The sequence below is a fragment of the Portunus trituberculatus genome, chromosome 21, assembly GCF_017591435.1.
Source record: "Portunus trituberculatus isolate SZX2019 chromosome 21, ASM1759143v1, whole genome shotgun sequence".
NCBI classification, from domain to species: domain Eukaryota; kingdom Metazoa; phylum Arthropoda; class Malacostraca; order Decapoda; family Portunidae; genus Portunus; species Portunus trituberculatus.
The window spans coordinates 14,214,948-14,242,033 of record NC_059275.1 but is presented as its reverse complement, the minus strand read 5'-3'; the positions used below and the strand labels follow the sequence as shown (position 1 = coordinate 14,242,033).

The following is a 27,086-nucleotide window of genomic DNA, read 5'->3' as shown; positions in this document are numbered from 1 at the left end:
CGGGTCAGGGATCGGTTTGTTTACGTTTTCAAGATTTGAATTATTTGGTTTTATAAGTATGTGCAGGTGTTAGTTCACTGATATGTTGTCCTGGAGGTTACCAACGTTAGGTTATGACATGGCACCACCGTGAAATGATGAGTTACACCAATATATTACTTACGTTAGCCAAAGACTGCTCGGCGGCGGCTGTCCGTGTCACTAGAAGGCACCCACACTCCACTGTCCACTTTGTGTCCTCAACCATGTTTAAATAGTTAACCTCTGATTACTGAGAGGCTACACACACAATATTCTCTTCGCTATTATAGATATCACTATTATTGGTATCTTCATCTCCACCACTCACTGTCCCTCACGGCCAGCGCCATTCTCACTCTCGGTACCGCTCCACACTGGTACCGACTGGCTGCCCTGGCGCGTCGGCGCGGTCTCGGTAGCTCGGCAAGACGCGTCTGTACTGGTACGACTGAATGTGCCGGGATCATTTCCGGTACCGCTTGACGCTTGTACCGTCTAGCGTCTGTGCCGGGACTCTGCTGCTTCCTACCGCTAAGAATGAATAATGTGTCGGCATCACACGGCGGATCGGTGGCCGGGACGGGTGGCGGTCTGGCGGACTGGCGTCTGGCGGTGCAGTAACACTGCAGTTGGCCGGCATTTTACCATTGCATTTCTACTTCTACTACTACTATTACTGCTACTTCTATTACTACTACTGCTGCTGCTGCTGCTGCTGCTGCTACTGCTACTACTACTACTACTACTACTACTACTACTACTACTACTACTACTACTACTACTACTACTGCTATTACTACTACTACTACTACTACTACTACTACTACTACTACTACTACTACTGCTATTACTACTACTACTACTGCTATTACTACTACTACTACTACTACTACTACTACATAGGATTAAGTGTACGAATACTACAGACAAGCCCAAATTATCTCATCCCGCTTAGGAATCGAACGCGGGGCCTCTCAGTTGTGTGAGGAAGGTGTCAAGTCAACTGTCAGCATCCCTATAGATTTGGTCATTCGTCCTTGACGGCTGAGGCCGTTAGGGGTAGTTAGTGCCGTTATTTTCATCAACCGTGGCATAGTGCTGCATCATTTTATGTCTGTCTGTCTCTGATATATATAATGCATTACCAAATTTTCATCATATTGATTATCTTCTTGTGTATGTAGTATGTATGTATGTATGTATGTATGTCATGATAATAAAAACAAAATAATTGTGGTCAATGGTCAATACTCATTGATAACTGACTCAGTGATACCACTCTTTCTTCAGTTTCCGGCCGCGTGGCTCGCGCCCGCGCGGACTCCCGTCCCGGTAAGGTGTCAGTACCATTAACGTCTCGGTAGTCTCGGTACGCTCCTACTGGTACTGGTACTGAGTGTTCCGCGCTGGCCGCGCGGCACACTCAGTACCAGTACCGCCACTCGGTAGTCGGTACCGCGGTACCAGCAGCGCGTGCCACTGGCCCGCTGCCTCATTCCGCCGGCCGAGCCGCGGTAGCTCGGCGAGACGCTTCTGTACTGGTACGACTGAATGTGCCGGCATCATTTCCGGTACCGCTTGACGCTTGTACCGTCTAGCCTCTGTGCCGGGACTCTGCTGCTTCGTACCGCTAAGAATGAATAATGTGTCGGCACCACTCGGCGGATCGGTGGCCGGGACGGGTGGCGGTCTGGCGGACTGGCGTCTGGCGGTGCAGTAACACTGCAGTTGGCCGGCATTTTACCATTGCATTTCTACTTCTACTACTACTGCTGCTGCTGCTGCATACCACTCAATTCATACCATTACGAATTATTTTTTTCATGTTAGTTTGCTATAATTCAGGTATTTCCCATCAGTTTTAAAAGGGAACCACAATATATTATGAAGACGGCCGTGTGTCTTTTATTTATATATTTATTTTTTTTTTTTTTACAAAAATATTTATGAAAGAGCTGTGTGATTTGCTTTATGTAGATAGAAATGATAAATGCTAGATATTTAAATTGGCAATTTCCAATACACACACACACACACACACGTGTGTGTGTGTGTGTGTGTGTGTGTGTGTGTATTGAAATGAAATGAAATATCTGAGATCATGAACACCCATTAGCTGTTAAAATGTGTCCGCTATACACTTCACCGTCTTCACGGAAACTATATAAAAAAATAAGGCCTTCTCCTTATTCTTGACATTCTAAAAGAGTAATTATAAAAGGACATAATTATCATAATCAAAAGGAGTAATTTTTTTTAACGCATCAAGTGATCTTTCAGTTACAGAAAACCGGGGACAGCAGTAGCCGGGTACAGGTCACTGAAATCGGGGACGTCTGGTCACCCTACTCCACACGAGGTTCTATACAACCGCGGGCCGCAGGGTTGTTTTGGTGTTTTGAGAGGACTCGGTGTTCCCAAGTTCAGTTAGTCTTTTCGGTTTGATATGCCTTCAGCCGCAAAAATGTTGCTCTACCAAGATTATTACAGAATGTATTCCTTTGTAATATTTAGAGGAGAAACAGTGCTCTCTGTTGAACTATATGAAAAAATGTTTCAAACCAAATATGTAGTAAAAAATGCGAGAGCATTGAAACCGCGACTGTGAGTATTAAGCTTATAATAACAGTTTTGTACAGTGTGTATTACCAGATCATATGGATAATGTTAGGATAAACACTTGGAATTAATGTTTTGCAGTACAAAGACTCAATACCTCAAGATTTATTATGATATGAATTTTAGAATGTGTCTCTCTTGCGAGCTGGCTGGCTGTATACCGAGTCACATATTAAAACAGCCAGCGATCAATGGCAAACCATGAATATCCGACGTCGGGACGCATGGGTGGGATTCTAGCAGGCACAGCTTGCCTGTAGTATAGACTCCCAGCAAACGTTTCACTGGTCTCTCATATTGTACAATTAGTTTGCGTGAGTCAGCCTCCGTGCTATTACTTTAATTTGACTTTTAAATACAATTAACTAATAACCGATGTGGATAGAAAAGATACCTTACCAAGCTTTAGCAGTTAGCTTGTGAGGAAAAAATAAAGTTGCTTATTTTCAGGTGCTTTATTTCTGAATTAAACTTGCTTAATCTATGTTTTGCTGTTGATACAAATATAAAAAAAAAAAAAAAAACTGGTGGATGGTTCAATATGGGGAAATGTATAAATCCTGATCGAGGTGAGATTTATGGAAAAGTAATGTAGCTATATATGTAGTTACATATGGTGCAGATGGTTCTGGCACATTTTAGGTATAATCTAGTTGGTCTGGCAACATTTAGAGTGAAGAAAAACACTGTAATAATATTAAATCCAACAGACTCTAAGTATGAGAGAGAGAGAGAGAGAGAGAGAGAGAGAGAGAGAGAGAGAGAGAGAGAGAGAGAGAGAGAGAGAGAGAGAGAGAGAGAGAGAGAGAGAGAGAGAGTGCATGTGTGTGTTTGGAGAAGGGATTGGTAGGAAGGGAGACACAAAAGGCCAAGAAAGGGAAAGTTTCTTTATGAAATATAAGACCAACATTAGTGTGCGTGTGTCTGCCTTGCAGTACTCACCACTTTTCCTTTCACTCTTCCAACACCTGCCTGGCTTCCTTGCTGAACAGACACATGCCTCTCAATTCCTCCTCTAAGAAAAAGTCTTGTTCCCTTAGACACACACCATGGAGAGGGAGATGGTGTGACAGGTCCTCCCGTGCAGCTGCTGGAGTGATGGGAGACTGGAGGGCTTCCCGAAGGTGCAGGAGGGGTGGGGCCAGACTATGGCCTCCCATCACACTACCCAACAGATAGGTGCTGCCCTCAAGATTGGTTAAGAGGAGCCGAGGTGATTCTTCTCTCTCTGCTTGGTTTTCCTTGTCTCCTTTCTTGTGGTTTTGTTTTCCTCCTCTTCCTCTTCCTTCCACAATGGAGAGGACTTCTTTGGGTGGTTCCTATGTGTGAAGGAGTAAAGAATGCTGTTAGATTTTGCCATCATCTGTTAAGAATATATATATATATATATATATATATATATATATATATATATATATATATATATATATATATATATATATATATATATATATATATATATATATATATATATATATATATATATATATATATATATATATATATATGATTATAGAAGACTGTCTTATATGCTCAGTAAGAGTGCAGTGAGGAAAAAACATCCATAGATTTTTTTTACATGAATAGCAAAGTAAATACAGAATAAGAAATGTCAAGGGAAAAATCTGTTGCAGCAAACATGATGAATAACACCTTAGGCTTTGAAAACACAAACCATCACACTCTTGAAGGCATATGAAGACTTGGGAGGTTATAATGTGCTATGACAAAACACCATCACTGACTGACCTGTGTGAAGGAATTGGCAGCCAGACACACATATCTGAGGGATGAGGTAAGGGCTGCCACTAAGGGATCCCAACACTCATCTCCCAAGCCACATCCTGCTAGAGACAACACACACAGGCCTCTCCTCCTCTTCGCTCCTTTACCCTCCATCATCTCGTCATTGTAGCTGCTGCTGGCTGCTGCTCCCTGAAGCAAGGCAGTCCCTCCCTTGGACCCTAAAGGATTCAGGTCCATCATAAGGGCTTCTAAGGGTAAAGGTGGTCTCCTGGCTAGGGCTTCTCCCAACGTTGAACCACCTGTACTGCCTGAAAGAATGGTAAAATGAAGGAGGCAAAGTGGTGTTGGTAAATAGTAATGGATAAGTAATACATACTTTGCTGTGTGTGATTATGCTATTGTACTTTAAATTTAATATGCATGTACAAGTGAGAGTGTGAATCTTGATAAATGGGACACTTTTCTACACACACACACACACACACACACACACACACACACACAGTGGTTACACACACAGAGGACTGGGGTTCACACTCCTTTCACAGCACCTAGCACATGTTAATCAGGAGTTGTGACCTTGTTGTCCCGGTGTGTAGTGTGTGCCTGGTCTCAGGCCTATCCGAAGATCGGAAATAATGAGCTCAGAATACAGACTGCAGCAGATAAACAGTGATCAAGATCAAGATACTTTACAGAGTTTGGAAAGTGTATTATCTGGAAAAGAAAGGTGATACTAGTAGGAGATTTTAATTGTAAGGAGGTGGATTGGGAAAATCTAGTAAGTGGTGTTGGAGAGGAAGCATGGGAGAGAGATTTCTTAATCTAATGATGGAAAATATGATGGAACAGAGGGTGAAGGAAAATACTAGATATAGAGGAGATGATGAACCGGCTAGACTGGATTTGGTGTTAACAAGAGAAGTGTACCTATGTGGAGATATACAATACAAGTGTCCTTTGGGAAAGAGTGATCATGTGGTTATGGAAATGCAGATAGCAACAACACAGCGAAGGAAGGACGAGACATACAGGAGTGGTAGATTGAATTATAGAAAGATGGACACAGAAAGTTTGAAAAATTATTTCAGAAAATTAGATTGGGAGGAGATGTTACAAATCAGAGAAGTGCAAAAGAAATATGAGATTTTTATGAAATATTATAAAGAAGGAGTTATGAAATTTGTACCAAAGTATAAACCGAGAGAGGAAGGAAGAAAGGATTGGTTTAATGCAACTTGTGTTAAGGCTAAGGAAAAGAGATGTGGCTTGGAAAAGATGGAAAAGAGCAGGAATATACTAAATAAGGAGAATTATAGAGTGGCGAGAAATGAGTATGTGAGGGTAAGGAGGAGGAAGAAAGAAAATTTGAAAAGATATTGTAGACAAGAGTAAGGAACATCCAAAATTGTTTTACAGGTTCATAAATGGTAAACTTAAAAGAGAGAGTCCATTGAAAGATTAAAAGGAGAGCAAGGGATAGTAGATGACCCTAAGAATATAGTGGAATTGCTAAATAATAGGTTTCAACAAGTATTTACTAAAGAAACAATGTTTGTAAAGCCTCAGAATGTACAAGGAAATGTGCACATGGATGACATTAAGATACCTAAAAGGAGTTATATAAAATGTTGGAGGAACTTAAAGATGATAAAGCGATGGGACCAGATGAAGTTTCAGGAAAATTATTGAAGGAGTGTAGAGAAGAATTGATTGATCCATTATATGATATTATAAGGTGCTCATTAGAAACAGGGAAGTACCAGTAGAGTGGAAGAGAGCTGAAGTGGTGCCCATTTATAAGGGAGGCAGTAAGGAAGAGCCTCTTAACTATAGACCTGTGTCTCTAACAAGTGTGGTCGGTAAGATTTGTGAGAGGGTGATAAAGAAATATTGGATACGGTTCCTGGAGGATCATAAGTTATTATCGGATCATCAATTTGGCTTTAGGAAAGGGAGGTCATGTGTAACAAATCTACTGAGCTTTTATTCAAGAGTGGTTGACAAAATACAAGAGAGAGAGGGATGGATGGACTGTGTATATTTGGATTTAAAGAAAGCTTTTGACAAGGTACCTCACATGAGACTGTTATGGAAATTAGAGATTTATGGAGGACTGAAAGGAAAAGTGTTAAAGTGGATGGAAAACTACTTGAGATGGAGGGAGATGAGAACGGTAATAAGGGATGCAAAGTCGGACTGGTTGGTGGTGGAGAGTGGAGTCCCACAAGGCTCAGTGCTGGCACCAATACTTTTCCTTGTATATATTAATGACATGCCAGAGGGAGTAAACAGTTATATTAATTTGTTTGCGGATGATGCGAAGTTGTGTAGGTGTGTGAAGAGTGAAGAAGATTGTGAAATTTTACAGGCAGATCTGGATAAGATTTGGGAGTGGAGCAAGAGGTGGCAAATGGAATTTAATCTGAGCAAAAGTCATGTGATGGAGATGGGGAAGAGTGGAAGACGGCCAAGAGGGTCATATAAGATGGGTGAAGAAGTAGTGTTGAAAAAGGTGGAAAAGGAAAAGGATTTGGGAGTGATAATACAAGACCATGGGCAGTTTGAGGCTCATATTGATAAGATGTTTGGAGAAACGTATAATTTGATAAAAATATTGGATTAGCCTTCCATTATATGGATAAAGATATGATGAAGAAATTAATTAGTACGGTAATTAGACCAAGATTGGAATATGCTGGAGTGGTTTGGTCCCCTTATAAAAAGAAGCATATAAGGAAGTTGGAGAGATTGCAGAGAATGGCAACAAAAATGGTTCCGGAATTGGCAGAAATGACCTATGAGGAGAGATTAAAAGAAATGAATTTGCTTACCTTGGAACAAAGAAGAGAAAGAGGAGATTTAATACAGGTTTATAAACTGTTGAACGGACTGGATGAAGTGGATAATGAGCAAATGATGTTGAGAGAGGAAAACTTAAATAGAACTACAAGATCGCATAGTAAAAAGATAGCCAAGGGAATATGCTTGAAGGATGTGAAGAAATATAGTTTCCCACAAAGATGTGTGGAGGTGTGGAATGGTTTGAGTGAGGAGGTGGTGTCAGTTTACTAAAATGGAGGAAGTGTGCATAGTTTTAAAGGAAAGTTGGATGTGTGTAGATATGGAGAGTTATGTGGGCAGACGATGCACGAGTATGAACTACTCCAGGCCCTGTAAAATTACAACTAGGTGAATACAGGAGTATGTACAAGATAGGAAATGAAGACATAAAACCAGTCATGAAGAAAAAGACCTTGGGGTGACAATTACCAATGACCTATCGCCAGAGAGACATATAAACAAAATAATTGGAATACACACACACACACACACACACACACACACACACACACACACACACACTTCCACCCTGGAAAACAGAAGAGAAAGGGGAGACCTGATAGCAATATACAGAGTGATGATTGGCATGGAAAAATGGATAGGAAGATCTGTGTATGTGGAATGGAAGAATGTCGAGAGGGCATGGGAAAAACTAAAATGGCCACGGTAGCTCAGTGGTTAGAGCGCTGGCTTCACAAGCCAGAGCATAGACTGGGGTTCGATTCCCCGGCCGGGTGGAGATATTTGGGTGTGTCTCCTTTCATGTGTAGCCCCTGTTCACCTAGCAGTGAGTAGGTACGGGATGTAAATCGAGAAGTTGTGACCTTGTTGTCCTGGTGTGTGTTGTGTGCCTGGTCTCAGGCCTATCCGAAGATCGGAAATAATGAGCTCTGAGCTCGTTCCGTAGGGTAACGTCTGGCTGTCTCATCAGAGACTACAGCAGATCAAACAGTGAAACACACACACACACACACACACACACACACACACACACACACACACACCTATGTTGTTGTGGTGCAGGTTAAGGCTTCGTAGGGATGGGCAAGAGTTCAGAAGATCAGCAAGGTGAGGCGCTGAGGCACAGGTCAGCAGGTTGTGGCGCAGGTCAAGGCAGGTCAAGTTAGGATGACCTTTAAGGCCTGTTAGAAGTCGTTCAGCTCTTGTGTCATCTATACAGCTCTCGTAAATTCTATAGGAGTTAGACAAGAGGTTTTCTCAGTCTCTCTCTTTCTCTCAAGGCAAAGCAAAACATCTTCATGCACACACACACACACACACACACACACACACACACACACACACACACACACACACACACACACACACCGCGTAGTGAAGTGGTTAGCATGCTCGACACACAATCGAGAGGGCCGGGTTCGAGTCCCGGTGCAGCAAGGCAAATGGGCAAGCCTCTTAATGTGTGGCCCCTGTTCACCTAGCAGTAAATAGGTACAGGATGTAACTTGAGGGGTTGTGGCCTCGCTTTTTCGGTGTATGGAGTGTGTTGTGGTCTCAGTCCTACCCGAAGATTGGTCTATGAGCTCTGAGCTAGCTCTGTAATGGGGAAGACTGGTTGGGTGACCAGCAGGCAACCGAGGTGAATTACACACACACACACACACACACACACACACACACACACACACACACACACACACACACACACACACATCCTTATATTTACCTTATAATACTAGCTAATAGTCAGCCCATCATCCCTGCCCCCATGCTTACTTGAGGTGTGTGAGGGTTGGGGTGAGGGCTGGGGTGAGAGCTGCCAGGTCCAGTACAGATGCCCCCACAGCACCCCATACCAACTCTGTCCCCTCCTGTGTGCTCTGATACCTTATACTCAACTCCTGAGGTTAGCCATGAGGGATGAGGATTGTTAGTGAAGGGAGAGGAGGAAGAAAGAGAAGGAAAGTCTACATGTTGGTATTTGGGAGAGAGGAAGGGATGTTTGTGAAGGATGCAAGAGGATATCAGTGATAGGTTTTTAGCACCAACTATAGCCTGTTTGATTAACTAGAAATACTATTCTACATAACATACACTATTAGAGAGATGAGAAGGGAAGGAGAAATTCTATGCTAAGTTCAGGGAGCAAGTGAAGTTATAGTAAAGAAGTAATTGAAAGAAAAGAGAAAAAGATGGTGTGATAAGATAGGAGAGAAGAGAATGCTGGATAACATGCTTAGACAATGAATTAGATCAGACAGAAGGGATATCTTCATCATTAGAATAAGGAGAGGGAAAGGCATATTATCTGCATGAAGGAAGGTGATATAAGGTGGGCTAAGGAGGAATCTCACCTGCAGATTTGGCAAGGCTGAAATGATCTCAAAAAGATCCAGGTGACTCAGGCTGCCTGGCTCCACCTCCACCACTTCCCCATTCCCTCTGCTGGTGTTGATGGTTATGGAAACTGAGGTTAATTCCTGATGGTTTGATTGGTAGTTAAATGAGTAAATTTGTGTATTTTGGTTATCAATGTTATTGATATTCTTATCATTAATGTTATTATTTTTGTCATACTCCTTTTCCCAGCAATTAGGCCATCATAGAAACATAAAGTAATTAATCTAAATAATGTGATAAATTGGTCATGAAAGGATGTTGTCAGTTATTGAATCACTGATAGATAATAACTGCTAATCTGACATGTTGCCAATTAGACCAAAGTGGAATGTGGTCAACACTGACTGTCCAGTTACTACCATCAATTTCATTATTAATCTTTATATACATCAGCATCTGTGTATGGCAATGGTTTACCAGAAAATAACATACTATAAGTGATTCATTGCTTATAGAGTGAACACAAGAATGATCAGTAGTAACACACACAGGCTGAGGATCACTGGGGCCAGTTCAGGTGACAATCATGACACTCCCTGGCAAGCCTTAACAACCAAGTTTCTCCGAGACTGTGTACCTTGATGGAGGTGGGGATGCTAAGGAGGGCAGATGCAAGGTGTGCACATCCCTCCCACACACCTGCAGGAGAGCAGACAGTTGCCTCCAGCCAGACTTTGTGTCCTGGATGGCACAGATCACACAGGACAGGTAACGTTCTACATACACCTGTCGCCATCGCCTGCCACCTGCATTTCGCCTGCCCACCACCTGCCAGATTTATGACACATTTAGACTTAGATCTATGAGAACAGATATGACATGAGATAATGGATTCAAGTAGTTATACATTACAGCAGTGGTTCTTAACCTTTTTACTGTCATGCCCCCTCTAGAAATTTGTCCTTCCATCCATGCCTTCCTTGCATCTATGAATACAATTCATTCCAAGATTGAAAGAAAAAGGTGATACTTTTGCACTTTTTCATAAACTTCTTGTCTTCCCATGGGGGGGTGCACCTCACAAGTTACTGCCTTAGAGATAAGAAATTGCTTCTTATATTATGATAGCAAATTAATAGAAAAGATTCCATTAAACAGAAACCACCACATGTAGCTTTACTGGCTTCTTGCAACTTCTGTTTTTGACTTTGGTACATTAATGTGTGGTGAACACCCAAGCACATAGCATACAGTCACAGCAACAGCAATGTTACTTACTGTGGTTGGGGGCAGAAGGTAAGAGGGAGCATGTGTAGAGGTAGTAGCAACACTGCCACCACTGCCAGAACGAGGGATGGACACAGAACTTAGTTTTGTGCTTCCACTCCCTCCTCCCTTCCCTGCTGGTGTATGTGCCCTCTCACTTCCACCTCTTCTTCCTTTTCTTTTATTTAACTGACCTGCAGCAAAACAGCCATCCTTGTGGTTTCTCCTCAATTTTTCACCTTCTCTTCCTGACTTATAATCTCTCTCAGATTTTTCTCCTCATTATTCTTTTCAACTGTTCAGGCCACTACTACACCCCTTACTTATTCTTCTGGTAGTTCTCCTCCTTCCCTTATTCTTTTTACTTTTCCTCACCAATATAACACTCCTTAATCATGCTTTCAAATGATATCACATACTTGTAGGTACTCATATAAAACATTACATTCACTGGTCTTGCCAGGAACAGGTTTCCACTACCATCTAACTTACTTTGCAGAGAAACATGAGGTGGAGGGAAATGTGCCTGGGTTCTCCTCCGCCAGTACAAGTTATCCAGTGGCAGGCTGAGGGCAATGGGCAGAGGTAGATCAACACTCAGTCCTGCGCAAACCTCCTGCAGGTCACGCTGGGTTAGACCATTCAGTTGTGTGTGCTCTGTGGGAGTGGAAAGCAAGTTAGATAAGAAATATGATATTTTCTATTATGATGCTTTATTATGAGAAGCAAATAGTCACCTCTGTCATGTTTGTGAACAATGGTAAGACAACAAAGTGTACAAGAATTAGATCTGTGAAGGTAAGATAATCACATATTTGTTAAATGAATGAGCTTCTTTAACAAAACAATTGTCATATTAATTTTTCTCATTTCACCAATGTCAAGAACCTATCATTATGATAAGTACAAGGCTATCTATAAACTTCACCATACAATAGGTTCTGACATAAAGGATATGAAATAAGAGCAAGGACTATGACTTGACTACTGTTCACTTAAGATATATTGTGCACAGTATGTCACATCACTAACCATTGATGCTCCTTGTGATGACATGCACACAGTAATCTCTCAGCTCCTGCACTGCACCACACATCCCTGCAGACACACACAGGTTAAGGCACACCAGGAAATTCAAGTGATGATTTGTAGTCCCACCCTTGTTGCTATACTCCCTGGTATACAGTATCCTGCTGTACACTTTTGTCTTCTGTTTTCCTTCAATTTTATTTTCCTCTTTGTTAGCTGTCATGGAGAGGATAGGTCATGATTCCAAAAACAGGGCCAGGACACATCACAGATATAATTCTTAGCATGTAATAGTATCTTGTCAATAACTTCATCTAGAAACCTGCCACCTGCTAGAACTGAGAAGGCATGGAAAGAGACACCTAAGCTAATTACTGACTGCTGGAGAGGCTTTTGTGAGGTGTATGGTCTCTTCTGTGCCTTAACACCATGGATAAAAAGGTGTATGGAAGAGCCATATGCAATAAGTGTAGCATATTGTGGAAGTAACCTTAGCCTACTAATTTCTATGGATAGAGTATTTACTTCTAACCAAAGTATGCCACCTTGCTAAATTATGATCCATGTAATCAATAGATCAGCAGTGAACCTAACCACACATTAATTTCAGATGAAGACAGTACAGTGGAACCATGTGTGCTTTGGGGTCTGAGGGGTCTCCAAGTGCACAGGTTCGAATCCTGTCCACGGTCCGAGTGTTGGTTGGGCTTCCTCACTCAGGGCAATTGTTTCCTAGCGGCTGGGCTTTGAGATAGGAGATGCCACAAAAAAGTATCCCCTTTACCCCAAGAAATTCCCGTGAAAAGCCCGCACGCTAGAAATGGTAGAAATAAGATACTGACATCTAAAATGATCATCTAAAATTAATGAACATAAAGACTGACCAGACTGTTTGGGTTAGGTTAGGTTAGTATCCTTTTAAGTAACGTTGCCGTAAGTTAATATAAAAATTCCGGACATCTTCACTAACACCTGATATAATATTGGAAAACATGTAAATTAATTAAAAAGACAAAATTTATTTAACTTTGCTGCAATAGCAAGGTCACAAGGCCATAAACAAGCAAACAATAACCCAAACAGACACCTATACCAGCACAGGTTAAAGAGAAAACACTGGCACACAATTTGAGGCCAGTCATGTTATCAAGGGAAGGCTGGAAACAATGACTCTATAATAAGGCAGTGGTTCCCAAACTTTTATGGAGTAACTATCATTTGGAGGTCCGATAAAGTCCCCACATACCACCTGGTTCCAGAAAACTCAATTCCAGTAATTATCAATTTATTCGCAAGTAGAACACACAGATGAATGAAGACAAGGAACACAACTCAGTCTAATGTGAGGGATGCATCTGTTTCTTTTCCAACAGCAGATCAATGCCAGATTATCTTGTGTAAGGCAATTGTAATTTTTCAGAGAAATCAATTAATTTAATTTAGGTAAAAATTGCATATGATTGGGAACCACTGATATAAGGCCATAATAAGAGGACTAAACTAAGTGGGCCTTATTCTATTTCACTCTTTATGTTGCCTTTGACCAGCTTTCTCTTCTTACATAAAAAAAAAAAAAAAAATCAGTATAAAGGTGTAGCAGAAATATTAATCTGTATATAGGTTTACTTCTTCAGTACTGTAACGTCTTTTATTATTCACTCTGTTTACTATTTGGCAATTTTATACAGCTTCAGAAACTCTGGTGGGGTTTAAAATAGTGAAGACTCTAGCCATTAATCTTCTGATCTCCAGAGAGTTCACAATGTAAATGAAATTGTTTAATCTTAACCAAACCTCATGGTAAAAAAAAGCATTCCAGTATTGAAGGAGTTAACAGAGGGTGTGAATGATAAATGCGCCTTACACGGTGAGGCATTTTTGTTTCAAGCCTGAACACCACCACCAACCTGACAGTGACAGTAGCCGGTTACCAGTGCTCACTGTAGTTAAACTGCCTCCAGGCAGAGCTCAGCTCATTTCTAGCAAGACATTGTGGAGTGATGAAGGCCTCTTTCTTGGGCATATAACACAAACACAAGGATAATAATGCTGCTGCTGCTGGTACTAGTACTACTATACTCTCTCACACACTTCCATTCCCCATTTCTTCTTCCTTTACGCATTTCAGGTGGAAAACGGCAGGAAATGCCCGGAAACACAGAGAACAGAAGGAAATGTTGATGAGTTGACACGGGAGTTGATGGGACACCCGTCTTGGTCCGGGTTATGGTGGGCGACAGGCAGTCTGAACTATGATATACATAACCATCGTCTTATTTAACACACTAATGGGCTATTTATCTATTTTGACGGTTGATTCTGGCTTTGCTTCACTCTCTAAATCTGGCAACATAGGGGAGTATAGGCAAACATTACTGGACTGACCCGTGGAAGGGCACTGCAGAGGTCAGGTACCTCTGTGGGCCAATATTTACGAAAGTAACTCATTATAAAATCCGCGAGAAGAAAAAAGGCACCAAGACTGGAACGTACTATATTTTTGGCACAACAAATACTCCAACTATTAACCAAAATATAATAACGTTACCGAGTCAATTGTTTACAAGGCTTAGTCCATCGATTCCTTTATATTTCAAAGTAACGGGACTACAAACATATCATAATGTCGAGAAGGAAAGGTGTGTGTGTTTCGCTGTTTGATCTGCTGCAGTCTCTGACGAGACAGCCAGACGTTACCCTACGGAACGAGCTCAGAGCTCATTATTTCCGATCTTCGGGTAGGCCTGAGACCAGGCACACACCACACACCGGGACAACAAGGTCACAACTCGATTTACATCCCGTACCTACTCACTGCTAGGTGAACAGCACCTACACGTGAAAGGAGACACACCCAAATATCTCCACCCGGCCGGGGAATCGAACCCCGGTCCTCTGGCTTGTGAAGCCAGCGCTCTAACCACTGAGCTACCGGGCGTGTGTGTGTGTGTGTGTGTGTGTGTGTGCGTGTGGGTGGGTGTGTGCGTAGGTGTGGGTGTGCTGTGCCAACCTTCCCATTACGGCGAGCTCAAAGCTCATAGACAGATCTTCGGGTGTGTGCGTAGGTGTGTGTGTGCGTGAGGTTGTTTTGTGTAATTCACCACGGTCGTCTGCTGGTCACCCAGCCAGTCTTCCCCATTACGGAGCGAGCTCAGAGCTCATAGACCGATATTCGGGTAGGATTGAGACCACATAACACACATGTATGTTAATGGAAGGTTTCTCTAAGCATACAAGCGTAGCTTGGTATATGTGTTGGCAGATGTATATGCCACGAAGACGAAAGTAAACTCACAATCCCAGAAGACTCACTGTGTGCATTACTACAAACATGCACAGAAGAAGTACCATTCTATGATCCCGACGGAAAAATGTACGTTTAGTACATTTAGTTTGAGACAAGGAGTAACCTACGCAGAGGGCAGCGGTGTATGTGTGTGTGCTGGTACAAGCTGGGGTGTCTAGCAGGGAGGGCCAGCCTGGAACTGCTGCTAATGACGGTAAACAACACTGCAATATTGTTAAGTGACCCACCCTCCTAAACAGCACTTGTCTAGCTAGGGAGTTTGCATAATGTCTTGTTGTAATAGCCTGAGTCTTTGATAATGTTGTTCCTTGTGATAATTCCGTGTCGCCAACAAGGACGGTCAAGTGACGATAGTGAGAGGTGAAGACTGTCGCTACAACCACCATTCTCCCTCAGACCCTCACTCAAGCCTTTATCATTCAAAAACCTACCAATGACAGTTGTATCTGAACATCTGATTGCCAAATATAGTCATATGGTTCCATTTAGTGACATCAGTGGCGATAAAACAATACAAAATATGCCAAATATTAGGTAAACACAGGTGGCAGGCGTCAGCTGAGCCGGCCCCGCCCCCTTGATGACGTCTTGATCTTGATGGTACAGGTGACGCAGAATTTCTTCTGGGTCAGGCCTTTGTATCGGCAGCTCCTGTAGGGAACATAAAGAACACCAGAACAAAGAGGGCAATCACCATCTTTCACACCACTAGTTCCTGCATCTGGCACGCCACATTCTTTCCAGGAACTCTTTCACAGCCTCAATCATCCTTTCATTCGTCTCCCCACGTCACACCTCTGGCCGGGCGGTGGATTGGTGGCGGTTAGTGATTTACGTACGTAACGGAATTCATTTAAAAATCGAGATAGAAAAAAAAAAAAAAAAAGGAAAAACGAAGCCATGGGCGAATGCCTGATATTTTATGACTTGATAAATGCTTATATGCCTATTCACAATATCAAAACAACTCCAGCCTAACTAGTATTAAAAGAAATGTCGAAAATTAAGTACGGTAGAAGTATAAAAACAATCTCACTTATAAAACTATTAAAACATCCAACCATTTCGACTTAATACATATATCAAAACATATCAGGCAATATGAGGTCTCTTCTCAGGCATCCAACAGTTAGCAAGAACCAGAAGTGAACAAATAAAAAATATTCACGTAAAACAAAAGCATTGAAATCTAAACTGATTGAAAACTCTTGTCAAGTCCAGTCATTTTTATCTGACGAGTATTCAAACGCACTTTACAGGGTCTAAATTATCTTTGAAGGCATTCTAAAACGAATTGGCTCGTGAAGCAGAAATGTAAAGAAATAAAGTAAAATGAAATATAAAATTTACGTTGAACAGGACTACCACTATTTCAAAGTTCACATATTTCAGTCATTAGATTGATTTCACACTTAAAATGGCATAGACGATTCTCTCATACCATAAAGGCCTTCGATAGCGATGCGAGTTTCCAAAATAACAATGCCATTTCACGATAAAGATGCCATGCCAGTTTCCACGATAATAATGCGAGTTTCCACGATCAAGATGCAATTCCAGTAACGATGCGGGTTTCCACGATGTCGATGCGGTTCCAGTTCTCACGATGCGATTTCATGACACATTATTGAGGTCCACTTGCCTACACAGGTACTGGGATGAACCTTTTCACCCCGTAAGGGTCCACTCCAGACCCTTGGGTGCGAGCAGAGTGACGCTGCCACCTTCCTGCGCCGCAATTGAAGTTCACTTGCGTACACCGGTACTGGGATGAACCCTTTCACCCCGTCAGGGTCCATCCCACACCCTTAGGTGCGAGGAGAGTGGCGCTGCCACCTCACTGCGACGCAATTGAAGTTTATTTGCCTACACAGGTACTGAGACGAACCCTTTCACCCCGTAAGGATTCATCCCAGACCCTTGAGTGCGAGAAGAGTGACGCTGCCACCTCACTGCGCCTCACACGGGTAGCCATGAGCAATGACCCGCCACTTACCACTCCTCAAACACTGTCAGTGAGTCTTTTTCACCTCGTAAAGGACCACTGGTATTGTAAGTGCTTGGTGCATGGCGCACAGCGTGCCCTAGTTCAAGGCGAGTTGTTCAGCACGGTGTCATTATAAGCAGAGGTCCCGTACACACCACTCACCACCAGACTCTAAGCAAGAAGCCCTTATCACCCCTTAAAGGCCCCTCACGGCATTATCTGGTGGACAGTAGACACGGCAGACTGCTTAAGGCGACCCATTGCCTAGTGTGAGGCGCTGCAAGTTGACGACAGCGAGTGAGCTTGAAGCCGCAAAGGAAAATGAGTCCACATTAACAATGGGATTCCATGATAGGTTGTGATTCCAATGTCTACGGTAAAGATGTGTTTGTTGAAGATAAGGGTCCGTTTATCGAGGCTAACGATGCGGCGATGGCGATGGCGAATGATTCAAAGTATTATTACCTACACAGGTACTGGGACGAAACTTTTCACCCCGAAAGGGTCAACCCCAATCCTGTGGTTATGAGAGCAGTGACGATGCAACCTTGCAATGCCTCACACGGGTCGCCATGAGCAATGACCCACCACACACCACTCCCCAAACACTGTCATGAAGTGAGTCCTTTTTACTTAACCTAACCTAACCTAACGTAAAGAACCACTGGTACTCTCAGTGCTTGGCTCATGGCGCACAGCGTGCCCTCGTTCATGGAGAGTTGTTGAACTCGGTGTCATTATAAGGCAGCTTTGCTCCGGAGTATTTAGTGTACTTTGCATGTTGCTGCCGTGAATGTGTACGTGTTTGTAGATAACTGGATAGAAACAGTAGACCAATGATAGTTGTGTAACTATTGGGGAACTTTTGAAAATTAGTTAAGCTCATGGATAGAGTGGATGAGTGCACACAGGTTTGCGTGTCTTATACATAAACTGCCACCTGTAGACATAATTTTTTTTCTATATAATGGTCTTAGAAAAAAAAAAGCAAACTTAGTTTCCTTTATTTCCCTGATCACAATGACGTGTAAATATCAATGTTTCAAATATAAGGAAACACTAGGAGAGGACCCAAACTCCCATTGAAATTGCCAAATTCAACAGATATCGTAATATTTCACAAAGAAGATGGTCAACTGCATACCGTATATTTTTTGGATATTCTTCTGTCACATAAGGAGACATCAAGATAGGTGAAGTATTTTTAAACATGTATCTACGACAAAAACGCTATAATAGTAGAGTTAGGTTATGATTATGCATTGTGTTTTTTTTTCTATACCATCTAGCTCTATTCCTGGGACAAAAATGACTTCTTCCTCAATTGATAACTCGAAGTTAGTATGATATTTTCTTTCCTTCTAGGTTAGTAAGTAGACTACAAGACACCATGAACCTATGAAGCCCCGTAAATGAGTTTATTTTCATAACTTAAAAATCAAAGTCTGATAATGAGATTGTCTATTGCCAACCAAACCGTTCTGCATAGACGTTTTCAGCGTCATAGAGACCTAATGATGTCAGCTCATGGACATTGGCCATCCTGACAGCGCGAAACCCCAGGGTGTTCATAAGAAGATTTCCAGGGGTAGTTAGATGGCTGATCTAATAAGATCCTTTGCAGTACCTTTGCATATTGAATTCCATGTTCCATGTGATAATACTGGGGGTTCGGGTAGATGGTCTTATAACTCAGGGGGTTCTTAACGATAAAAAGGTTGAGAACCCCAGGTTTAGTGTATTCAAATTATCAAGGTGACTAATAGTGGTAGAACATTTAAGTACAACTGATGAAACAAAAATTACACTAACTTTTCATAATTTCTACTAGTACAACATTATTTCTTTTAACTTTTGACCCGATATAGTTCGAAAAAGATTTGCTAATTAGTATTTACAAGTGAGTTTGTTTATTTTTATTTGTTTTGATATTTATTCATTTAGTTATGTTGCTATGATTTTGTCTATTTTTCATCTTTTAACACGAAATAGTTAGATAAAAAAGAAATTTGGTATTTGGTATTTATAAGTCAGTTTATACTTATTTATTTTTGGTGTTGATGACATGAGAAGTCGGCGCATGCACACTTTTTCGGAATGTGTGACTTTTTTTTTCTCCTTTTTCGCATCTTGTGATTGTGTACTGGACAATGACACGTAAACCATAAATTTCTCACTACAAAATTAGCTGTATTTATTCCTTACATAAGGCCGGATTAGGTGCAAAGAATAATAAGGAACTGACACGTGTACCTCAACATATGTTTTGGAGTCATTGGAGGGTGGCTTGCCGCGGTGACGGAAAATGTTTGAGCTTCGAATTTATACTATGAAGTGATGACTGGTGTGCCTTAGATTTTGGTTAGGTTTGTATGACATTGGTGTCGTTCAAAAGAGAAGTGTCAGTGGTTTGTATCGGTGGTGTTTTCAGAGGGATGAGGTGTTGGAGTGAGGTGGTTGAGTCGTGGAGCTGTGGGTGTGCTGCTGCTGGGAAATAAGCTGGAAACGTAACAACCAACCCTCGAATGTTTCAAGGAAGTTTTAAAGAATTTGGAAGGAAGGTAAGCAGGCAGTCTCTCTCTCTCTCTCTCTCTCTCTCTCTCTCTCTCTCTCTCTCTCTCTCTCTCTCTCAGCCTTTGATTCCTTTCATGAAAAATGTAAGACTACTTAATTTTTTCCTCTCATTTTGTTTACTTAAGAGCTTTTAGAAATGATACTCTTTGCAAATGCTGCTGCCCACCTTCCTCGACCCTCGTTTTCTTTTTTCCCCGGTTTTTCTGCTAAGATTAGTTTCTGAAAGGGAGCGTAACTTCAGAGGAATGCTAAGGCGGCTTTGCAATTACAAATAAACTCTATATAATGGTCCTTCTACATACGCCAAGGGGAGCAGTTGGCAATAACTTACGAGGAGGAAAGGGGTGATGCGGAGGAGTAGTGGGAGGTGGAGAAGATTGATGTCTTGAGAGGGAAGTGGAAAAAGGAAGCCTCCAAATATAGTGAGCAAGAGTATAAAGATCCTTAATGTGATCTAACGTTCCAAACGCTCAAGGTAGGTTAGGTTCGTTCTGTTAAGGATTCAGTGTCCGGCGAGGTCCTCTAGTGAGATTCATCCTTCAGGTTTATTTGTCAATATTTCTGTGGAACATATGATGAAATACTTAAGCGGCTCATCACACAAGACTTTATTTGAACCTACATATATAAGGCTATTTTTTTCCTTATCGTTTTGGTAACATAAACAAGATTTCTACATTACTTACACGAGAAACACGCTGGAGAACTTTGTCAATCATCTCTGGTTCTGAAAATATAATAGCTATTGGGAGACAGCATCGCGTCTCAGCATGATGGTACGTGTTTCCAATAAAGAAATTATAGCTGTTTTAGGCTCGAAGTTGAATAAGTGGGAGCTATTTCCACATCTATTCCTATGATCCGTATTCAGAAACGCTTTGCTCTCTCCACGACCATTTTTAAAGGCCACAGAGATTATGAGCTGGTTTATGAATAGTGTTTCTCCACTTATTAATGTAGAAATAATCTTAATATGTCACCAGAATTGTAAAAAAACGTTCTATTACTAGTGTGACTTCAATTAAAACATTTTGAAAGTAGTCAAGGTGCAGAGTAGAAGTGTTTGAGAATTTATTTACTTATTTTTTCAGTTTTTTTTTTTTTCAGAGGTACCACAACGATCAACCTTCAGCACACTTAGATCTTTGCACTTTTCCCAGCCACTCCCGTTATCTGCAAGTCTTCTTTCACTGCATCCATAATCCCTCTCTTTGGTCTTCCTGTCTCTCTCTCTTGCCAGAAGGATTTATCTTTGTGATTAATGAAATGAGGAAAAAAATATGCTGGTGCTCGTGAGTAATTTGTGGGTTAATTAATTTTTTTTACGTTAAATTGTCAGTTATGGAGAAACTGTGAGCATTGGGTAAGGAGGAGGAGGACAAGTAGCAAGAGATGGAGCCGATGGAGGAGGAGGAGGAGGAGGAGGAGGAGGAGGAGGAGGAGGAGGAGGAGGAGGCTGTGGAAGTGCTCATCCACGCCATGCCACATTCCAATACATATAGATAAATAAATAAATGACTGAGATGATAATTCTCTCTCTCTCTCTCTCTCTCTCTCTCTCTCTCTCTCTCTCTCTCTCTCTCTCTCTCTCTCGGTATGTCGAAACAAACGAGAAAGAGAGAGAGAGAGAGAGAGATAGATAGAGAGAGAGAGAGAGAGAGAGAGAGAGAGAGAGAGAGAGAGAGAGAGAGAGAGAGAGAGAGAGAGAGAGAGAGAGAGAGAGAGATTTCCTAACTTTGCAGTCTCTTTCTTGTGTAATATTCTTAGTGCAAAACCAAGGAGATAAATCGTCTGAAAAGGGTTCTCTCTCTCTCTCTCTCTCTCTCTCTCTCTCTCTCTCTCTCTCTCTCTCTCTCTCTCACGAAGTAGTAGTTTATCTCTTCTTGCCCTCCCATTACATCTCCCTCTTCTTTTTCCTCTTCGTTATCTTCTTCATTATGGTATCCTATCCTCTTCCCTCATCCTCCCTATCTCTCTTCTTTCCTTTCTATTTCTTCCTTGTACATTGAAGTAAGAAGAGAAAGAAGAAAAAGAACAAGAAAGAGGAATTAGGAAGGATGGGAGAAAGGATATAGGAAGAACGGATACAAGAGGGAAAGGAAAGAGATTAGGAAAAAAGGAAGGAAGAAAATAAAAGGGAGGAAGAAGAGGAGGGTGAAGGAAGAAGAAGAAAGGAGGAAGGAGAACAGAGAGAGAGAGAGAGAGAGAGAGAGAGAGAGAGAGAGAGAGAGAGAGAGAGAGAGAGAGAGAGAGGGAGACGTGAAATGCAAAAAAAGTCACGTTTACTACTTTCATTCTGGAGGTCATTCTTTCTACACTACACTTTCTTTCCTCTTTTTCCATTCCCATTTCGCCATCGTCTCTTATTCTGAAAGAGTAGGAGGAGGAGGAGGAGAGGAGGAGGAGGAGGAGGAGGAGGAGGAGGAGGAGGAGGAGGAAGACGAGGAGCTTGGACGTGCCTGGGGTTAATCTGAGCCGTTTGTTAGATTGACTTCCTCGCTTCCCCATCTGCCACTGACGTCTTGTTTGCTCTGAGTAATGCGAGCCGGCAGGGAAGCTCAGCGAGGAAACGTGGTCTTCTGATTTACATTGAGTTTTTTTATGTTTTTATTTATCTGGTGTGCGTGAGTGTTTTTTTTTTTTTCTTGCTTGTGGTGGTGTTGTTTTGTATTTGATGGGTTTGCTTGGTTTAGTTATTTGGTTTGGTTGTTATTGTTGTTATTGTTACTACTGCTGCTATTGCTACTTTTTTTTAATGTTATGGCCTATAGCGCCTGTAGGCATACTTGAGTATATGTGGGAAGCTGTTCAGCTTCCGCCCATTAGTGGCGCAGGCAATTTTATTTATAGTGGTACCCATATTAGGGCCCATATCATCACTCAAGCGCATCTTTGGTGTAACCACCTAGGACCTGGGTATCATGGTGACATGTAGGTAACTCTAAACCACTCGACAAATGGCATAGCTTCAAAGCGGTATGTGGTGGGATTTGAACCTACGCGTGGACGTCTGCCCTATCCCACGCTCACCACCTTATTCACTACACCACCGCCTGTTACTACTACTACTACTACTACTACTACTACTACTACTACTACTACTACTACTACTACTACTACTACTACTACGATCACCATCACTACCACCACCATTATCACTACTCTTATCATCTCACTTCAATTAAATATTCGAATAACGTTAGTAGCTAGTACAAGTTTCATTAAAGAGTTAGGAAAAAAAGAAAATGAAAACCAAAGCAAACACACACACACACACACACACACACACACACACACACACACACACACACACACACACACACCTTTTTTTTTATCAATTAACAACCAAATAAGGAAGACACTGTCACCCGCACCACCGTCACCACCACCAGTTATCTGAGGCGTGGTGGCTCGGGAAGGTGACGCAAAGGACAGGATGCTTGTCAGACATCTAATGACCCTTCAACAGTGTCGCCAGGGAGCTGTGGAGTCAGACATTTTTAGTGATCAATATTGATGCTTTGTCTGTGAGGCGCGACCTTTGCTGAGTCAGAGGTGGGAAGGCGCGTGAGTAAGTGAGTGAAGCTGGCAGCTAGGCAGTCACGTAAGCAGAGTGAGCAGCAGGTACTATAAGCAGGTACAATGGCACAAAGGTACGTTCATAAGATACTAAGTAGCTAGACAGACAGGAACAGCAAATAGATACAGATTTATTTACAGTAACCCCTTCAGTTCCATGACACGTTTTCATATTTATTCTGGTTACTATTTGGCAATTTTATACAGCTTCAGAAACTTATGGGGATTAAAATAGTGAAAACTGGCCATTGATCTTCTGACCTCCATAAATAAAATCGTCTAATCACACCAAGAATTCATGATGAAAATGGGTTCCAGTACTGAAGGAGTAAGAAGACAGACAGGTGGACAGGATAATCAACAAGTAGATAAAGATTTAAGTAAGAAGGTAGTTAGACGGCAATAACGAAGAAAATAGGACCTTAGGTAAGTAGGTAAGTAGGTAGACAGGTAGATAGGGCAATAAGGAAACATACAAGACATAGACATTATACACAGACAGGTAGGTAAACTAATAATAGTAAATCTTAGACAGACAAGTAGGCAGAAGACAGATAGATAGGTAGATGGACGGACGGGCAGGCAGACAGACGGACAGGTGAAGAAGACTAACTAGTATTATACCAGTAAATCTGTATGAAAAGAAACTTGCAACTGTCTTTCATACGTACAACCTCCTTCTCCTTTACTATGCCTCGTCCGTTATTTTAGATAAGATCGCGCAGTTTATCACTCAACCAGCCTCGTCGTTCTGCCATGCTCCTCAGATTCCGGCAGTCAGTTTCCTTGCAATCCCCTCACTTTGTCGTATATTCGCCATCCAAGCTACATGACACACGGCTCTTCCTACCAAAAAAGAAGCTTCAGTTTACGGCACCACGAGGATATGACGCGATATGGCACAGGAGAAAGAGCGTGGGGACGGGTGCGACGAAGGCATTCCAGCGACCATAACACTTCCTGACATGACTCATTGACTGACATGACTAGTGTTCTTAATCCTTTCAATACTGGGATACATTTCTATCTTGAGTTTTGAGTACGATTAGACAATTTTATTTATGGAGGTCAGAAGATTGAGGGCCAGAGTCTTCACTATTCTTATTCCCACATAAGTTTCTGAAGCTGTACAGAATCACCAAATAGTAATCAGAATAGATATGAAAACGCGTCATGATACTGAAGAGACAGAAAAAGAAGTGATGGGTTTAAGTTTGATAAAGTTTGGTTTTAGAATAGATATAGATGGAACTGGCTTTTAAATAGTGGTAAATAAATGTAATAGACGCAGTGAGAAGGTTGCTAGTGGGTCATTAGGGAGCTTCCGGAAGATTAGATGAATTAATGGATGTGGATGATAGGTGGGGTGGGTAGGTGAGTTTTGTACAGGGACTGGCACGTAAAGGCCTAATAGGTTTTTCTTTCCTGAGCGTCTTAGATATAAAACATTGCAAGGGAAAAATGCTCGTTAATAATTGTCTCTCACATAAAATACTACAATAATGGAAGTTCTGAATAGAGTTTTCAATACTATGGTGATTTAACAAATGATTCTGCATCTTCAACGCAAAGAAACCATTGAGAATCGGGCTAATCATTGGACTTTGAAGATCGTCATTATGAAAGGAATGGGCTTTTCAGAACAAAGGTTCGACTCAAGTAGTAACTCCCTCTCGTCTGAAAAAGATGAAGAGTATGTGAGTCCCGTCCTTATTCTGAAACACTGCTCTTTTCTAATAACTTGTTTCATATGTCACTAATGTCACTTAAACCTCCCACTGAATCTCATACCTTTCTCTTCCCATTGTGCTTTAATGTAGTTCTCTTCTTCAAAAACTGTTCAGTCTCAATTGAGAATGTTGAGTGTGTGAAGCTGGTTCACATACTCACCGTGCATCAAAAGGAGCAACGGCGGGATTTCGGCTAAGGGCAGATAACTGTTAGTATCTCTGTACCATTCTATATTTATTCATTTCGACACCTGATCCGGATCAGCTTCGAACAGACGTGGGAAGAGCTGACCATTAACGTGCGCATTTGTGTTTGTACCTACTCACTATGGTTTTGGAAACCGTTATACATTTTTTTTTTTTTGCTATTGTCTCTAATAAATTAATGAATTTGGGTCATACTTTGACACAACGTGTTTCAAACACTATTTTTTTTTTTTTAGATGTAGTCAAGTGGCAAAAGGAACTAATAAAAGCATTTGCCTTTGTGGACTAAGACCAAGCCAGTTGTCGGACTGAAGAAGGTGACAGACGTCCCTGTGACGTCACTACCGCTGACGACACGTGCAAAGCTGTGGCCCCCGTCATCATCACCAGCGATAACGCGTGATGAGGGATAACATGTGCAGTTTCCCGAGCATTATGTTTTCGTCTTTTCATCGAGTTTGTATAACATAAGCTATAGCCATAATATAAAGCCATAATACTTTCAGTAATTTGAAGGAATAGAAGAGTTTAAGTCAAAGCAAAATAAGGCAAAGAAATTCATCTCAATATGAATATTATAAGCTCATGATGACTCACAATGTCAGGTAAAGAACGATAACAGACTCTGGTCCCCCAATCATCATTATGGCAGCTTTCCTCAGTAGTGGAAAACATGATAGTGAGTCGGGCGGAGCTTAAACGTATCAAGATGCCACAGTGACGATACCTTTGTGAGCCGGGCAGCTGGCTGGGTCTTAAGCACTGTAATTTACTAAGGAACTGCCCATAAACTGGATAATGAAAACACACCTGATAACCCCCAGTAACTTATAGAATCTGTTGAAAGAAATAGAGACACGACGCAATGGATGAAAATAACTGGAAAAGCGCTCGATTCACAGCCTTGTATTCTGAAACGCTTTGCTCTCTAACCACGACTATACTTTCAAGGTTGCGGAGATGGTCAACCGGCTTCTCACGCGTGTTGATCTTGTTATTAATGTACAAATATTGCTTGTATATCACTATAACCACAAAAAAGCCCCTTAAACCCGTGTCATTTCAAGTTGAGCCATTTTATAAAGCAGAAGTGTATATATCAAATAGCTCTTATTCGTTGCATAACTGTCTTTCATTCGCGCGGCGGTGGAGGTGGTGTGAAAAATAATCTGGTATTATTGGTATGGACGCTCTGGTTTAAGAATCACTTCGAGCTTTTAATTACAGAGCAGACACCCGTGATGAAAGAGAGTGAGAGAGAGAATACTGCAGGTTTTGATATCTCGCAAAGACTTGCATATAACCAGACACTCAATCATCGGAAACCAGCATGGGAAACTTGACTCAAACGTGCGCAGAGAGAGAGAGAGAGAGAGAGAGAGAGAGAGAGAGAGAACACTGCGGCCTAAACTACGTCGTTGCCTCCTTAAGCTGACTAATACAACGCGCGTGACGGGAGGCAACATTACACAGTATCATACTTTCAAAACACCTGCGCTGGACCTTCTCTACATAAAAAAGCTCTAGATGAAGTGACACGGATCTTTAAGGCTCTTTTTGTGGTTTTAGTAACAAATTAACAAGATTTCTACATTATAAACAGGATGAGCATTCTTTGGAACACAGCTGATCATCTCTGTGGCCTTTGAAAATACTCGTGGTGAGAGAGCAAAGCGTTTCTAAGTAGCAGCCATACAGACTCAGTGAGGCGTCCTGAGTGGCCCCGAACTTGTTAGGGTATTGATGAGGAATCCAAACTTACACTGAGGAGGAGGAGGAGGAGAAGGAGGAGGAGGAGAAGCAGGAGAAGGAGGGAGAAGATGGATGATGATGGTGATCTTGATGATGAAGATGATGGTGATTGTAATGGTAAGGT

General features: G+C 41.7%; 2 protein-coding genes across 6 annotated transcripts in view; both read right to left on the bottom strand.

Moving 5' to 3' along the window:
- The window catches only part of LOC123507043 (glutamyl aminopeptidase-like), a 23,795-nt gene extending 23,572 nt beyond the window's left edge, over positions 1-223 (bottom strand). Inside the window, exon 1 of the mRNA XM_045259558.1 lies at positions 164-223. The gene's annotated coding sequence lies outside the window, so the exon portion shown is untranslated. The remainder of the gene's footprint in view (positions 1-163) is intronic.
- Positions 224-3,137: 2,914 nt separating this feature from the next.
- LOC123507042 (dynein regulatory complex subunit 5-like) lies at positions 3,138-15,320 on the bottom strand. Of its 5 annotated transcripts, none has more exons than XM_045259553.1 (10): positions 15,241-15,320; positions 11,830-11,895; positions 11,290-11,454; positions 10,810-10,991; positions 10,169-10,359; positions 9,546-9,636; positions 8,968-9,092; positions 8,235-8,422; positions 4,390-4,694; positions 3,138-3,959 (listed from the first exon to the last, which is right to left on the bottom strand). In XM_045259553.1, exons 2-10 carry the CDS (start codon positions 11,891-11,893, stop codon positions 3,594-3,596), a joined length of 1,677 nt encoding a protein of 558 aa, XP_045115488.1. In that variant the 5' UTR covers positions 11,894-11,895; positions 15,241-15,320; the 3' UTR covers positions 3,138-3,593. The 5 variants fall into 5 exon arrangements, with proteins under 5 accessions (XP_045115488.1, XP_045115489.1, XP_045115487.1 ...); XM_045259554.1 differs by lacking the exon at positions 15,241-15,320 and adding an exon at positions 14,375-14,444 and having other exon boundaries at positions 9,546-9,633; XM_045259552.1 differs by lacking the exon at positions 15,241-15,320 and adding an exon at positions 14,375-14,443.
- Between the last annotated feature and the right edge of the window lie 11,766 nt (positions 15,321-27,086).

Excerpts from the sequence above, each read along its gene's own strand:
- LOC123507042 (XM_045259553.1), bottom strand. The coding sequence starts at position 11,893 with ATGTGTGGTGCAGTGCAGGAGCTGAGAGATTACTGTGTGCATGTCATC. Across the intron at positions 8,423-8,967 it reads CCAACCCTCACACACCTCAA|AATTTACGAGAGCTGTATAG; the intron begins GTAAGCATGGGG and ends TAACTCCTATAG. Across the intron at positions 4,695-8,234 it reads CCTGCACCACAACAACATAG|GCAGTACAGGTGGTTCAACG; the intron begins GTGTGTGTGTGT and ends CCATTCTTTCAG.